Source organism: Aulostomus chinensis, chromosome 11 (genome assembly GCF_037954235.1).
Source record: "Aulostomus chinensis isolate RoL2024-O1b breed Wild chromosome 11, RoL_Achi_v1.0, whole genome shotgun sequence".
Taxonomy (NCBI): Eukaryota; Metazoa; Chordata; class Actinopteri; order Syngnathiformes; family Aulostomidae; genus Aulostomus; species Aulostomus chinensis.
The window spans coordinates 11,968,303-11,982,500 of record NC_141330.1 but is presented as its reverse complement, the minus strand read 5'-3'; the positions used below and the strand labels follow the sequence as shown (position 1 = coordinate 11,982,500).

The following is a 14,198-nucleotide window of genomic DNA, read 5'->3' as shown; positions in this document are numbered from 1 at the left end:
TGGCAGAGTGTGTATGCTAAAAAATGTATCAACAAGAATGGACTAAATGGTGGATGTATAAGGAAGTGGATCTAGTAGAGGTTTAGTGGAAACTAACAAAATGGAAAGCCAGTGCCCCCTAGTGGCTGTAGTTATGGCCTGAGGGTGACTGTGAAGGAAATCTTAACTGTTCTACTGCTGCAGCTGTGAGCTTCACCTGCACTCTCACAGAAATAGTTTTTGGTATCAAGAAATTATTCTTCACAGGATTTAAGAAGAGATTTTAAAAAAATTGAAAGGTCTAGCTTTTAGGAACCTTGGTGTTCTTTTCACAAATTCAGTTCTACAATTTGCAAAAGACCATCAGAAACAGTCAGAAGACAATTTTTATTCTCTGCGGAGGAACTCAGTAGGACTCTAATATCTCTTGACCACTCCCATATTTATCTGTAGCTTTTCTTTTATAGGAGCACACATACGTGGGATCTTCATATCATTGAAGAAAGAGTGCAGATAATAGGCTATTTGTGTGTGTGTGTGTGTGTGTGTGTGTGTGTGTGTGTGTGTGTGTGTGTGTGTGAGGCCTGTCTCTTTGACATCTGATCAATAATTGGCTGAGACAGGGAGAGAGGCCAGGGATTACCGATCTAATTGGACTGAGAATAGAGAGGACAGAATACACACGCACGCATGCACACACACACACACACACGGTCAAGATGCATGCTCACACACAAGATAGATCCGTCAGACTGTGGCTCTGCGGTCACGGGATAGTAAATATACCAAACACACTCATACATGTACATGATTGTGTTCACATGGACATGGAAGCGGCTCTCCTGCAGCAGCTCCAGAGCAATGTACCAGTCAAAGGTTTAGACACACCTTCTCATTTAATGCTTTTCTTTATTTCTACTACTTTCGACATTGTAGATAAATACTTAAGACATCAAATATATGAAGCAAGATACATGGAATTATGTAACAAAGAATTTTGTTTTAACTAACTGTAAAAAATGTTTCATATTTTTGATTCCTCAAAGTAGCCACCCTTTGCTTTGCTGACAGCACTGCAAACCCTTAGCCTTCTCTCAATGAGCTTCATGATGTCATCACCTGAAATGGTTTTCACTTCACAGGTTTGACTTGTCAGGGTTCATTTGTGGAATTTCTTGCCTTCTTAATGGAGTTGAGACCATCAGTTGGGTTGTGCAGAAGTTTGGTACACAGCTGACAGCTCTATTTGACAACTGTTAGGATTCATATTATGGCAAGAACCAATCAGCAAAGTAATGAGAAACAACAGTCCATCATTACTTTAAGAACAGAAGGTCAGTCTGTCTGGAAAATTGCAACAACTCTGAATGTGCCCCCAAGTGCGGTTGCAAAAACCGTCAAGGGCTATAACAAAACTGGTTCACACGAGGATCGTACCAGGACAGGAAGACCAAGAGTCTCCTCTGCTGCTGAGGATGAGTTAATCTGAGTCACCAGCCTCAGAAATCAAAAGTTAGCAGCTCCTCAGATTAGAGCCCAGATAAAAGCCACACAGAGTTCTGGTAGCAGACACATCTCTACATCACCTGGTCAGAGGAGACTGTGCCAATCAGGCCTTTATGGTCTGCTAAGAAGCCACAAGTAAGGCAAAGCAACAAGCAGAAGAGATTTTTTTGGGCCAAGAAACACAAGGAGTGGACATGTGACCAGTGGAAATCTGTGCTTTGGTCTGATGAGTCCAAATTTGAGATCTTTGGTTCCACCCGCCATGTCTTGGTGTGATGTAAAAAAGGTGAATGGATGGTCTCTACATGCATGGTTCCCACCGTGAAACATAGAGGAGGAGGTGTGATGGTACGGGGGTGCTTTGCTGGTGACGCTGTTGAGATTTATTCAAAATTGAAGGCATACTGAACCAGCATGGCTACCACAGCATCCTGCAGCGAAACGCCATCCAGCCCAGTTTGCGTTTAGTTGGACCATCATTTATTTTTCTCCAGGACAACGACCGCAAACACACCTCCAGGCTGTGCAGAGGCTATTTGACCAAGAAGGAGAGTAATGGAGCGCCAAATGACCTGGCCTCCACAGTCACCTGACCTAAACCCTTCCAGATGGTTTGGGATGACATGGACCGCAGAGTCAAAAGGGCCAACTTCCTCTCAGCATCTCTTGGAACTCCTTCAAGACTTTCGGAGAACCATTTCAGGTGACGACCTCATGAAGCTCATTGAGGAAGCGTCAAGAGTGTTCAAAGCAGTAATCAAAGCAAAGGGTGGCTATTTTGAAGAATCTAAAGTATAATACATATTTGGAGTTCTTTCACACTTTGATTACTACATAACTCCATATGTGTTCATTCATAGTTTTGATGCCTTCAGTGAGAATCTACAATGAAAATAGTCATGAAAATAAAGAACAACCATGAGCTGAGAGGGCGTGTCCAAACATTTGACTGGTAGTGTATGACTCTGAGGCCTAAAGGTGAGACACCAAAAGTGATGATGATGATGTGGAGAGGACATCAGGCAAAGAGCAGCTGTTTACTATTTAACAGCTCATGGCACTCTGAGATGAGAAGCCAGGGTGTGAAACAAAGAGGGATGACCCATCGATTAAACCAGACTTTTCTAAAAGCATGGAGGTGTGTTGTGTAGTGTTGGTTCATGACTAATTAAAAAAAGAACTGAGGACTTATAAGGTATTTTGGCTTACACTTGTGTGTGTGTGTGTGTGTGTGTGTGTGTGTGTGTGTGTGTGTGTGTGTGTGTGTGTGTGTGTTTGTTGCAGGGAAATGTGCGTTTCTTGAAGCTGCTGCTATCTAGGCGTGCTAACTGGCTACAGAAAGATTTAGAGGAGATGACTCCGCTCCACCTGGCTACCCGCCACCCCTCACCAAAAGCCCTCGCACTGCTGCTCAAACACATTGGACCCGGAGAGGTTGACACACAGGACAAGAACAAGGTGGTACAGTCCAAAACTTGACAGTCACAGACACTCGCTCTAAAGCAACATGCATTTAAGGACTGAAGGGACTTTTACACAGAACATACCTCCTTTTAGGTTTGTCCGGACCACAGGAACTGGTAACCATCTTAGTTTTAGGAATCCTGAACACTTTCTCAGTACCATGGGAATCACGAATGGAAACACAAGTGTTCACTGATTAGTAGAAGACAGAGCTCATAGTCCCCTTCTATGCCGCGAGGACCCTTCGCTCCCAGGATGCAGGGTTACTTGTGGTCCCTAGAGTTTCTAAAAGTAGAATGAGAGCCAGAGCCTTCAGCTATCAAGCTCCCCTCCTGTGGACCATCTCCCAGTTCTGGTCTGGGATGCAGACACACTCTCTACCGTTAAGAGCAGACTAAAGACCTTCCTTTTTGATCAGGCATATAGTTAAGGCTGCTTAGGCTGGCCCTTATATATGCTGCTAAAGGCTTAGACTGCTGGGGGATCTCCCATGGTGCACTGGGCTTCTCTCTCCTCCTGTCTTTCCTCTCTGTCCTACTATATGTTTCATATATAAATCATACTCATGTGTATTACTTACTCGTCTTCTTCTCCGGAGCCTTCGGGCTCCCCACATCCCAGATCCCGGGTGCTGCTGGAGGAGGCTGCAGACCTGAAGAGGCTCAAGCTGCTGCCTGTAGCACCACCTCCTCACGTCTCCATCTGACCATCAGTCTCTTCCCTTTCTCTCTCTCTTTATCTCTGTCCCTCTCTTTCCTTCTGTATATCTGTCTTCCTCCATTATCAGTCTTTGTCTCTGCCCCGCCCTCCTGCTCTCTGTCCCCTCAACTGGTCAAAGCAGAAGGCCGTCCCGATTGAGCCTGGATCTGTTCGACGTTCCTGCCTGTTAAAAGGAAGGTTTTCGTCGCTGCTGCTGCAGGATGTGCTTGCTCATTGAGAATTGTTGGGTGTAGATTCATTGACTGAGTGTGGTACTAGACCTGCTCTACTTGTGAAGTGTCATTACATCACTTTTGTTGTGATTTGGCGCCGTACAAATAAAATTGACTTTACTTGACCTGACTAGAAGACAAGCCAACACAGCACGGGCAGCCGCTTTTTTAAAAAAAAAATCTCTGTACACAGCAGCAGCTCAAAGCAGGACTTAAACGACAGTTCCTACCGACAGAATACAAACCAAAGAAAGCCCCTTAAAGCAAGGTAGCTCTGAGTTTATTATTTAGTCTGAAAGCCCCAATGAAGAAACCTCTATTCTGTTTGTTCATTATTTGTTTTCTATGTAACTGACCAATAAACCTGCAGAGACTGAGAGAGGCTAGCTCATTGGAAGCCACAGGAATTTGAGGTCATATTCACAAAGCAGTGAGTAATATGTGGCTTTGTCCTGTGCTCTGCTGATAAGACAACAAACACACAGTCTGTTGGTGCTGATGTGCGTCTAACATCAGTAGTTAGTTTTGTAATAATCCAATATGCATCATCGTGTCAGATGACAGTGGTTTAAACGAAATCTCAGAATAGCTTGGTAGCTGTCATGAAGGCAGTATCTGGGTTACAGTCTCAGTGTGCTGCTGGGGCTTCAATGTGAGCTTTGTGTAGCAAACAGTTGTCACATTTCTTGACTATGTCATAGTGGAGTTTTTTTTCTCTTTTTTTTTACGTAAATGGAAAACTCAAACTCCTTGCTACAACGGCTCCCTCTGTTTACAACTAGATTCATCCTTTGTTTTTCTCTTTTCATCCTTGCAGCAAACGGCTCTCCACTGGTCAGCATTTTATAACCGACCAGAACATGTTCGCCTTCTGATCAAACACGATTCCAACATCGGCATCCCTGACAGTGAGGGGAAGATTCCGCTGCACTGGGCAGCGCACAGTCAGGAACCCAGCGCCACTCAAACCGTCCGCTGTATACTGGTAAACACACACAAGTTTCATCGTTACAGTCCACCTTGACCCATCATTGACCCTTCTTATTGTGTGTGTGTGTGTGTGTGTGTGTGTGTGTGTGTGTGTGTGTGTGTGTGTGTGTAGGAGGCAGCTCCAACTGAGTCTCTCTTGAACTGGCAGGACTATGAGGGTCGGACCCCCCTGCACTTTGCCGTTGCCGATGGTAACGAGGCAGTAGTGGAGGTGCTGACGTCATATGAGGGCTGTAATGTAACAGCTTATGATAACCTCTTCAGAACACCGCTGCACTGGGCTGCTCTGCTTGGTGAGTAGGCTCACTTCCTGTATGTGACTGACTGGAATGAAAGAAAATTAGATGACCATTCTCCTCAAAAACACACTTCTCAGGAGATGGTTCTCGCTTATGACTCAGTTTAGGCAAATTGTAACCCACATGGTAGGATTAATTTTTTTCATTTCATGCCGCTCAAAATAAGTTTTAATGCGCCACACAGACTTGTGTCAGATAAATAGTGTCTAGCTAAAAAAAAAAAGTTTCTAGCCCCGACTTGATGTGGAATTTCTCTTGTTCTTTTAACTGTTCATAAAGTAAACAAACAAAAATAGACTGTCTAAAATAAGTGGACCAAACATGAAAATGAAGCAAGGATCCTAAACCCGCATTCCTTCTTATGGCCAGCAGAGGGCGACGCCACTGGTCATAAAAGTCAACCTTTTTAGTTTGAAAGCGTTTATAGTCTGGTTGACCAGTTTAAAGTAACAGTGTGATGTTCATTTTGGAAATTGTAGTTCTTTTTAGAATAAAATTGCCTTAAAACAGACTGTGCTTTAACTCTGCACATCACTACAGTGGTGACCTGTCAGTCACAACAGGGTACATCTGAATGAAAGTACATCCTCTCCACATCCAGCCTCTCATCTGATTATGATCTCACATGACTTGACAAAAAACAAATTTCAAAACAGGAGTTCATAAACCACAGAATGACATCACACTTCCACTTTCTTCATGCAGCCTATGAAAAAACCTTCAAGTGGTTTAAAGACATAATAGCTGTGTAATATTCTCAGCTGTTTTCACCCTCGTCCTTGTCTGTTACGCAGCACATCTCACCTGTGTGTTTTTTAGGCCATGCCAGAATCGTCCACCTGCTGTTGGAGAGGAACACGTCAGGGACTATTCCCTCAGACAGCCAAGGCGCGACCCCCCTGCACTACGGCGCTCAGAGCAACAATGCTGTGAGTCCTATGTACTCACACACAGCTACTTCACTCAAAATACAGTGTTGTTGATTATAAAGTAAAGATGTTTTATTCTGTAGGTTTTAATCATTTTAAAAACCTACAGTATAAAATAGCTGTCTTGAAAATGGCAAGACGTTGTTTCTTAAGTGTATGAGAGCTTTTACAATACACTTTAAGTTATAAATAAATTGACAATTGTCGTTTTTATTCACAAAACTTATTCGCTTTTTGCATCGAGTAATTTTATTATAATGATCTCAAACTAAACTAGTTTACTTAAACTTGAACTAGTTTTCTGCTTGTGTGTATGATTAGGAGACAGTGGGTGTGTTCATGTCCCACCCATCAGTGAAAGATGAGTCCGATCTGGAGGGGAGGACGGCCTTCATGTGGGCTGCAGGGAAGGGAAGTGATGATGTCATCCGCACCATGCTGGCCCTCACGCCTCACATAGACATCAACATGGCTGACAAGTACGGAGGCACCGGTGAGAAGTGCTCCAGACTGCTTTGACCCCCTCCTCACATCCTTGACAGAAATGCTCAAGTGACCAAACACAAACATACACCCCCTCACAGGTGTAGTCTATTGTTGATGATGTCACAGGGGATTCCCCCTCAGGTGCTAGACTGAGGGGCTGAGGGAGAGAGGGAAGTGATACTGTCACCAAAATTAGTGTGGGCTCACCAACAGGACTCCTGCTTCAGCCAGCACTGTCCTTTGACACGTAAACATGCAGACACGAATGACACACTGCCATAATGTGACCTGGCAGCTGTTTAGATGTGTAATCGCCATAGTGACAGCCCCCCTGCTCATTGTTTATGCATGCATAACATGTTGAGTCACGCTAATGAGACAGAGTGAAGGGCAATGCTGCTGACTGGTGCCCACATCACTTCCATGCTCTTGTCTCTCTCATCTGTAGGATCTAAGGATTGGAGGATGGGGCTTCAACAAGCTGTTCCTCATTAAAGGTCTGGGGTCTGTTAAACCCTCCATTGACTAGACTTTAGCTCAGAGAGGAGGAATGAACACAGAAGAGGCAGATGTGGGAGGAGAAATTGTCCCCAAGGTGTTTATGGAATGCTATAGGAATGATGTAATTTTGTAGGCCAACCTGGAAGTTAGCATTACCATGGTCTTTCCCAATTAAATGCTAATGAAATTCATACATTCGATTTTCAATCATTATCAAAAGTAAACACTGTTGTTTGCAATGTTTATGAGACTTTTACTCAGCAAGATAATCTTCACGTTTGTGCTGTTGAAGCATAAACGCAATCTCCATAAGTACAAAGCTAATGTTGCGCTATGAATGACCTCACTGCATCACACTAGATTCACGCTTCTTTTGCTTTCAGTAATGATGTTTGTGGTCTCGTTTTGCCACGTGTTAGTAACCACCATTGTTTAGATACACGACAACCATGAAATTAATATGCCGTATATATTTTTGTGTTGTATTCTGAAGACAACAACTTTAAAATATTTAAACTTGTGTTAACCACAGAGCTTATTTCACACTTAACCCAAAAGCCATTTGGAAATCCCATTGACTCTGAGATGAGGGAACTAGATTGCCAACAATGCAGATGTACTTCCTGCTTGTAGGACTCATTCCTGCACCTCTATATTGACCAAAATGATCAAAATTCCATTTGTAAAGAAGGAAACCACAGTGATGCTAACGTCTGGGTTGACCTACAAAAATATGTAATTCCTGTGGCACCCAATAAGATCCAACATCTTTTAATTTTGTGTGTGTGTGTGTGTGTGTGTGTGTGTGTGTGTGTGTGTGTGTGTGCTTGCACGCGTGCATGTGTGTCTCCAAACAGCGCTGCATGCGGCCTCACTGTCAGGCCATGTGAGTACAGTGAAGCTGCTGTTGGAGAGGGGAGCGATGGTCGACTCTCTGGATGTGATGAAACACACACCACTGTTTCGTGCCTGTGAGATGGGACACAGGGACGTCATACTCACACTCATTAAAGGTGGGAATCACTGGTAAACTCATTGTTTTGGCTTTGTAATTGTTTGAAAAAGCCATGTGGACACAATCACTGCAGACGAGGGAATGATCAGAGTTATGATCAAGTGGCTGAAGAGTCTTGTCTTCATTTGAAATATATTTAACAAAGGGTCTGCACGTGTGGACCTGGTTGACGTGGACGGTCACACTGCTCTGCACTGGGCAGCTCTGGGAGGGAACGCTGAGGTCTGCCAGATACTGATGGAGAACGGGATTAGTCCCAATGTACAGGTAGGCATAGTTACTCATCTATTAAACATGTAGGTTTCTTTTTCTGTGAATTCCGTCCCTCTGTTCTTTCCACCATATATGTCTACAGCCTTAATACTACAGTCTACAAAAAAAAAACACTAACATGATGCTACTGCCGTGCATCACCTTGTATTTGAGGGGTAATGTCAGAACGAGTTTCCTATATTTTATTGTATAAAGTTCCTTTCCTTTCCTTTCAGGATCCATCAAAGGGTAGTGGGGCACTTGGTTGGGTTCACTTCCACAGTTGTGGAAAACTGGTTCAGGGACGATCAAGAAAACCAGGGACAGTGCAAATGTTAATCATTGTTAAAATATTTAACCAGCTACCCAGGTCAGATGAGTCAATATCACAAATAGGTGACTAGAGGTTCGGGAGATGGGGAGTCACGTGCAGGAGGGTCAGGCTGTAGCAGGGGGAGGGCCAGGCTGACGCTAATAGAGATCCAGGCTGTAGCAGGAGGAAGGCCAGTAGATTTTAAAATCCTTAAAAGAAGTCAGGAAAGCTCCTTTTGGAAGGGTTTGAGAGTGAGCCGTGGTCAACAGTTCACCTTTAAACAAATAAAAAACACCTTAACTGATATAAAATTCAGAGTGAATTCAGAGCACCCTGACAAGCAGACAAACAAAGGACAGTGTTGGCAGCCATCTTGGATTGGATAAAATCAATCTGTCAATAGATTATTATAAATTGAGGTCATCTGTAACGTTTTTCTGATCTTGTGTATCATGTGACTTCGGTGGGGCAGGACCAGGCTGGACGGACTCCTCTGCAGTGTGCTGCTTATGGCGGCTACATCACTTGCATGGCTATTCTCATGGAGAACAATGCTGATCCAAACATTCAGGACAAAGAGGTGAGAGTCTTTTCAGATGTCCATACACACAAACACAAAACACACATCCCCATGTTAATGGAACACGAGTGCCGGTGCTCTTTCTCCATTGGTGCACAGGGGCGGACTGCTCTCCACTGGTCATGTAACAATGGCTACCTGGATGCCGTGAAACTGCTGCTTGGTTACAATGCCTTTCCAAACCACATGGAGCACACTGAGGAGAGGTGAGGTTAGCCACGACGAAGGAGTGGGGGATAGGAAAAAAAGGATGGATGGAGCTATTGATGTTTTTGCGATGCAGGTACACACCGCTGGACTACGCTTTACTGGGGGGCCACAGTGAAGTCACCCAGTTCATGCTGGAACATGGTGCGCTGTCCATCGCAGCCATTCAGGACATCGCTGCTGCCTCCATCCAGGCTGTTTACAAGGGCTACACCGTCCGCAAGGCCTTCAGGGAGAGAAAGCAGCTCCTCATGAGGCACGAGCAGCTACGCAAGGATGCTGCCAAGTGAGAAAGAAACTTTCATCACTTTCATTAGTTAAGAAAACTGTATCTGCAGGTCTCTCACTGCTCACACACCTTTTATTCCTGTTTCTGTCTTGATTATCTGTCTTGTCCCTCTCACCCAGATAAACACAGTCACACTCTTTCCATATCTATCTTTCTTTCTGTCGTCCCTGCACACATATAAATCTTCCCTCTGTCCTGCTCCTCAGGGTCCTCGTCATTTACTTACCTGTCTCTCCCTTATTCTTTTGTAAACGGTGCTTTTGAGAAGTAAATTTGTTTTAAGCGGGTGCAAGGACTTCAAGCAAGTGGTTACATAGAGATAAAAGTTGTTGTTAGATTTTTGAGTAATTTTAGTTTTTCAGATAAAACTGCTTTCTTTTAGGTTTTGCTGCTTTTCATTCTGCTCAGGAAACGAGAAGAGGAACAGAGGAGGAGAGAAGCTGTGCAGCGAATCTCAGTGGAGAAACGTAAGGTCTCTGTGGTGAGAGCCGAGCAGGAGAAGCTCTCCTTAGTGAACTTGATGGAGGATTTATCCATGAATGACTCGATGGTTGAGAAAGAACGAAAAAAGTCATCTAAATGTGAATGGATCAAGAGCAAAGAGGAGAGATACAAAGGTAGAAAACAAATTTGATATCTTAAAAATTAACAAACTATTTTTCATATCCAATATGCTAAAATGTCTTGTAATTCCACCCCCACAGGCAACAAGAGCAGAAACTTCAGAAGAAGTAAAGTGGTTGAACGACTTGATGCTCTGGACCGCCACTGTCATGTGAGCTCTGAGGCACCTCCCTGCACTGCTCAGACCACCAGGCTGAAGGAACTACTCTCTCCTGCCGGCTGCAACCAACCACCAGGCCTCAGGCCCAGACCCCCCTCTATGCCCAAAGTCAGAGAAAGACCTTCCTCAAATACAAGCATCTCCAGCGTGGACCACATTGACGCGATTACCAGAGAATGCATCACTCTTAAAAAGAAAGACTCTCACACGACTCCACAAAAGCACAGAAAGGAGCAGAGTTCAGAAAAAGCTCCAACCAAAGACCAAACTCCCTCATTAGCAGGTAATTCATCTTTAAACCACAGAAAAACTCAGGCCGCCACACAGTCACGCACTCAAGTCAAAGAGCAGCGCAGGAGGAGGAATGAGGCTGCACGCATCATCCAGCGAGCCTGGCGAAGGTGAGTTGATGTTTGCACTTATGTTTAGTAGGTGAAGTCCACATGTACCCAACTGGTTCCCATCTTTCCTGTAAGAACACCCCCCCCCCCTTCCATCTACAGTCTGGATGCCATCAACACTTGAGCTGTGGGGGGGAGAGCGTGGGAGACGGGTTGATACATGGAGGGAGAGGACAGACAAGCTATAATCTAAAGCTTTCATAGCAGTTTAACAAGAGGCTAAAAGTTCAGCTGCGCTGTTCTAATCGCTAACAGCAGCTTTTCCCTCCCTCCCGCACTCCTGAGTTTCTCTTAGAGGCTGCCAGTCCGCCGCAGGAGGCTCTGTTTCCATTCAGCCTCACTATTACACTCTGAATGTGCTGCCTATTAACAGCCTCAAATAAACTGTTTACTTTGTTTATGCTCACTGAGGACTGGTGTGAGGAGTTGCCAGCTTTCATCTTTGAACACCCTGAGATTTTGTGCTTGCATGTCTACAGATTCAATGCTTGCAGACAGAAAGAAGCCAAATCCTGTGAAAAGGGGGAGTTAGGTGATTCAAGCCACGCCCATGACAGGAAGAGGATGGAGACACGAGCTCCGCCTGCCAAACCAGCAGCGAGTAAGAGCTCTGTACTGCAAAGCATCTATGGTGAGATCATTCACAAACTGCCCAAAAAACTTTTCATTGCTTGATTTTGTGATCATGTTTTTAGATACTTAAGACAAAGCTGGACCTACTTTCTTAAATGGGCCCAATGATTTGACACAGTACTTAAAAACTTTGGCCAGCAGATCGAAATGTTTGATGGCGAGAAAAATTACCGCTACAGACCTACTTTGTAAAAAAGGATGAAGATGATGAGTGGCGTAGAAGCATACAGTCACATAAAGTGTAAACATTTAAATTAAATATCTTGTTTTTTAACCCACTCTGAGCTTCCAACAGTCAAAGCAGTTGAAAATAGCAGCTGAGCTTCCGGAGTGTTGCCAGAGGTGTATCTTGCTTTAAATATGCAACCCACAGCCAGTGGTTTTCTTCCCCACACGCCAGTGTTGATTTACCTTTTGAGAGGGCAGCTTAAATCGAACTCTTTTATTACACTAACACACAGACAATGGAAACAGATTTTGTGAGGTTAAAGCAGGAAGCTGGATGTGATACTAGCGTCTAGGAACAGCAACACCTGTAAATGTCTAGGTGATGCTTCAATCCACATGGCGGGACAGTATCAGCATGTCTGACTGGGGAGCACCTCTGGTGGGTTTTCACCCCTCTGACAGGCATGACCTTCATCACACATCACCAGGTGATGATGGGAGAACGGGCAGAGACCTTACCGCGCCAAAACATACAAGCATGCTCGCTGTCTCATCCCACAGACACCTCCACCTCCTAGCTCCAACCCAACCCCTCTGACGTGGCATTCCCCTCCCCCTTCTCTCTCTTCCCTCCTTCTCCCTCTGACAGTCGTGGCACCATGAAAAGTTCAGAGCTGTCAGGGGGAATGTCAGCTGTGTAAAGCTATCTGCTGAACACACACACACACACACACACACACACCCTTGTAACATGCCACACGCATTCATCATGAAACTCTCTCTGTCCCCAAGAAGTAGAGAGACATATGACACGCATCTGTGGACTTGGCTGCACAGTTCCATTTATCATGATGAACCTTTATTTAAATACCTGCAAGTTAGTCACCCTCCATCGTATGTCTGGTATTGCTTCATCTCTGCAGCACCAATGTATTTTCTCATATCAAAGTTAAAAACTGCACAAGTTTTCAAAAAACTTTGCATGATCACATGACAATTATTATTTGGAAAAATATTGTGATCGGCCAGCTAAACCGAGTAACCCCAGGTGATCACAAACATTGGACACGCAGGCTACTTTCATGACAGAGCAAGCTACAAACAACTAAGGAGGCATTTCATTTGCACTCCAATGTGATCAATGTAACCCTTTTAATGACAATCATCAAACAAACATGTTATCATTGTTAGTATCTGTGGAATCTTTAATAAGTAATAACTAACTCATCAGAGGTAAACTGCAAAAAAAGATGAGCTAAAGTATAATAATTGAACACTAAGAAAATGATTCAATATTGGTGAAATGATCTGTCTTTACAGGATGAGCATTTTAATTTTACTTGTTTGCATCAAGAAGAAACCTTTAGGCCCCAGCGAGATTTGAACTCGCGACCCCTGGTTTACAAGACCAGTGCTCTAACCACTGAGCTATAGGGCCTTGTGCCAAGGTATGGCTTCCAGTGTTTCAAAACAATGATCACACCATGGACATTTCAGGGTGTGGAACTGAAGGAGCAAACAGCAGCTTGCTGACTGTTTACACATGAAGTGAGACAGGAGACTGAAGTTGTTGCTGTGACTTTAGGGAACTCGCTAGCCAGACGAGGGCGTCTACTCCGGGGTTCTCAGTCCCAGCTGCTCCTGGACATGCCTTTACGCACCCAGAGCCAGTGTAAGTTCATGTACAGACACTAGTATTAATTACATGTTCAAGCAGCTTCGGGGTAACTGTGTGTGGTTACTTTACAGTGAGTGGTATAGACTGTGTGCACCTGACTGAAGCTGTGAGTCAATCCAAGCAGTTCTCTTACCACCTGAGACCACAGAGTGCTGGACAGGGGACCAGAGGCCGAGGAAAACATTGAAAACACACACACACACACACACACACACACACACACCTAAATTTCTATGATGTTTTCTCAGCTGGCTGGCAAACTTACCTCTATAGAATTATTGTACACATTGTTCAATCACTGTGCCACGCATTCTAAAATTAGGCCATATGACATCAGAGCCATGACCTCACAGGGTGGGGTTAAGTCTACAGAAATTGTGTGTGTAAAAGATAACCTTTCATCCATTGTGGCATGAACACGTACACTCTCCATCTCCTTGGTTCTCCATTGCTCTCGCACACACACTGAGATAACCTTTCCTCCCGTTGTGGAGAATGAGGCTTTCTATCAACAGCCGGTCATACAGATAGCCCACCTGCAGCCAGCCAGCCAGCCAGCCAACCACACACACACACACACACACACACACAGAGTAACATTCCACCCGCCAAACTGATTTAAGTGCTTTCCCTGTCACCAGAAATATATGTTTAGGGAAATATGCAGGTTGTATTGACATTTATGTGCATTTATTTGCACAAAAATAGTCCTTATTGTGTATTTTTTTTCTATACCTCATGTCAATTGCTTTTTTTGAATGATACACATTAAATAATAAAAAATGACACCAA

The 14,198-nt window shown here is 44.2% G+C and overlaps 1 protein-coding gene and 1 non-coding gene across 4 annotated transcripts in view; one reads left to right on the top strand and one right to left on the bottom strand.

The window, feature by feature from the left end:
- The window catches only part of invs (inversin), a 21,747-nt gene extending 7,557 nt beyond the window's left edge, over positions 1-14,190 (top strand). For all 3 annotated transcript variants that reach the window (XM_086218546.1, XM_086218547.1, XM_086218548.1), the window contains 15 exons: positions 2,770-2,943; positions 4,699-4,866; positions 4,984-5,164; positions 5,990-6,099; positions 6,421-6,592; positions 7,944-8,099; positions 8,247-8,368; positions 9,139-9,246; positions 9,346-9,452; positions 9,530-9,739; positions 10,151-10,359; positions 10,447-10,927; positions 11,407-11,558; positions 13,314-13,400; positions 13,478-14,190. In XM_086218546.1, the coding sequence (XP_086074672.1) occupies positions 2,770-2,943; positions 4,699-4,866; positions 4,984-5,164; positions 5,990-6,099; positions 6,421-6,592; positions 7,944-8,099; positions 8,247-8,368; positions 9,139-9,246; positions 9,346-9,452; positions 9,530-9,739; positions 10,151-10,359; positions 10,447-10,927; positions 11,407-11,558; positions 13,314-13,400; positions 13,478-13,593 (2,553 nt within the window). In that variant the 3' untranslated portion in view covers positions 13,594-14,190. The remainder of the gene's footprint in view (positions 1-2,769; positions 2,944-4,698; positions 4,867-4,983; positions 5,165-5,989; positions 6,100-6,420; positions 6,593-7,943; positions 8,100-8,246; positions 8,369-9,138; positions 9,247-9,345; positions 9,453-9,529; positions 9,740-10,150; positions 10,360-10,446; positions 10,928-11,406; positions 11,559-13,313; positions 13,401-13,477) is intronic.
- Positions 13,094-13,166, bottom strand: trnat-ugu (transfer RNA threonine (anticodon UGU)). The gene has a single exon. It is a non-coding gene; the product is annotated as a tRNA-Thr (tRNA).
- Positions 14,191-14,198: the final 8 nt, after the last annotated feature.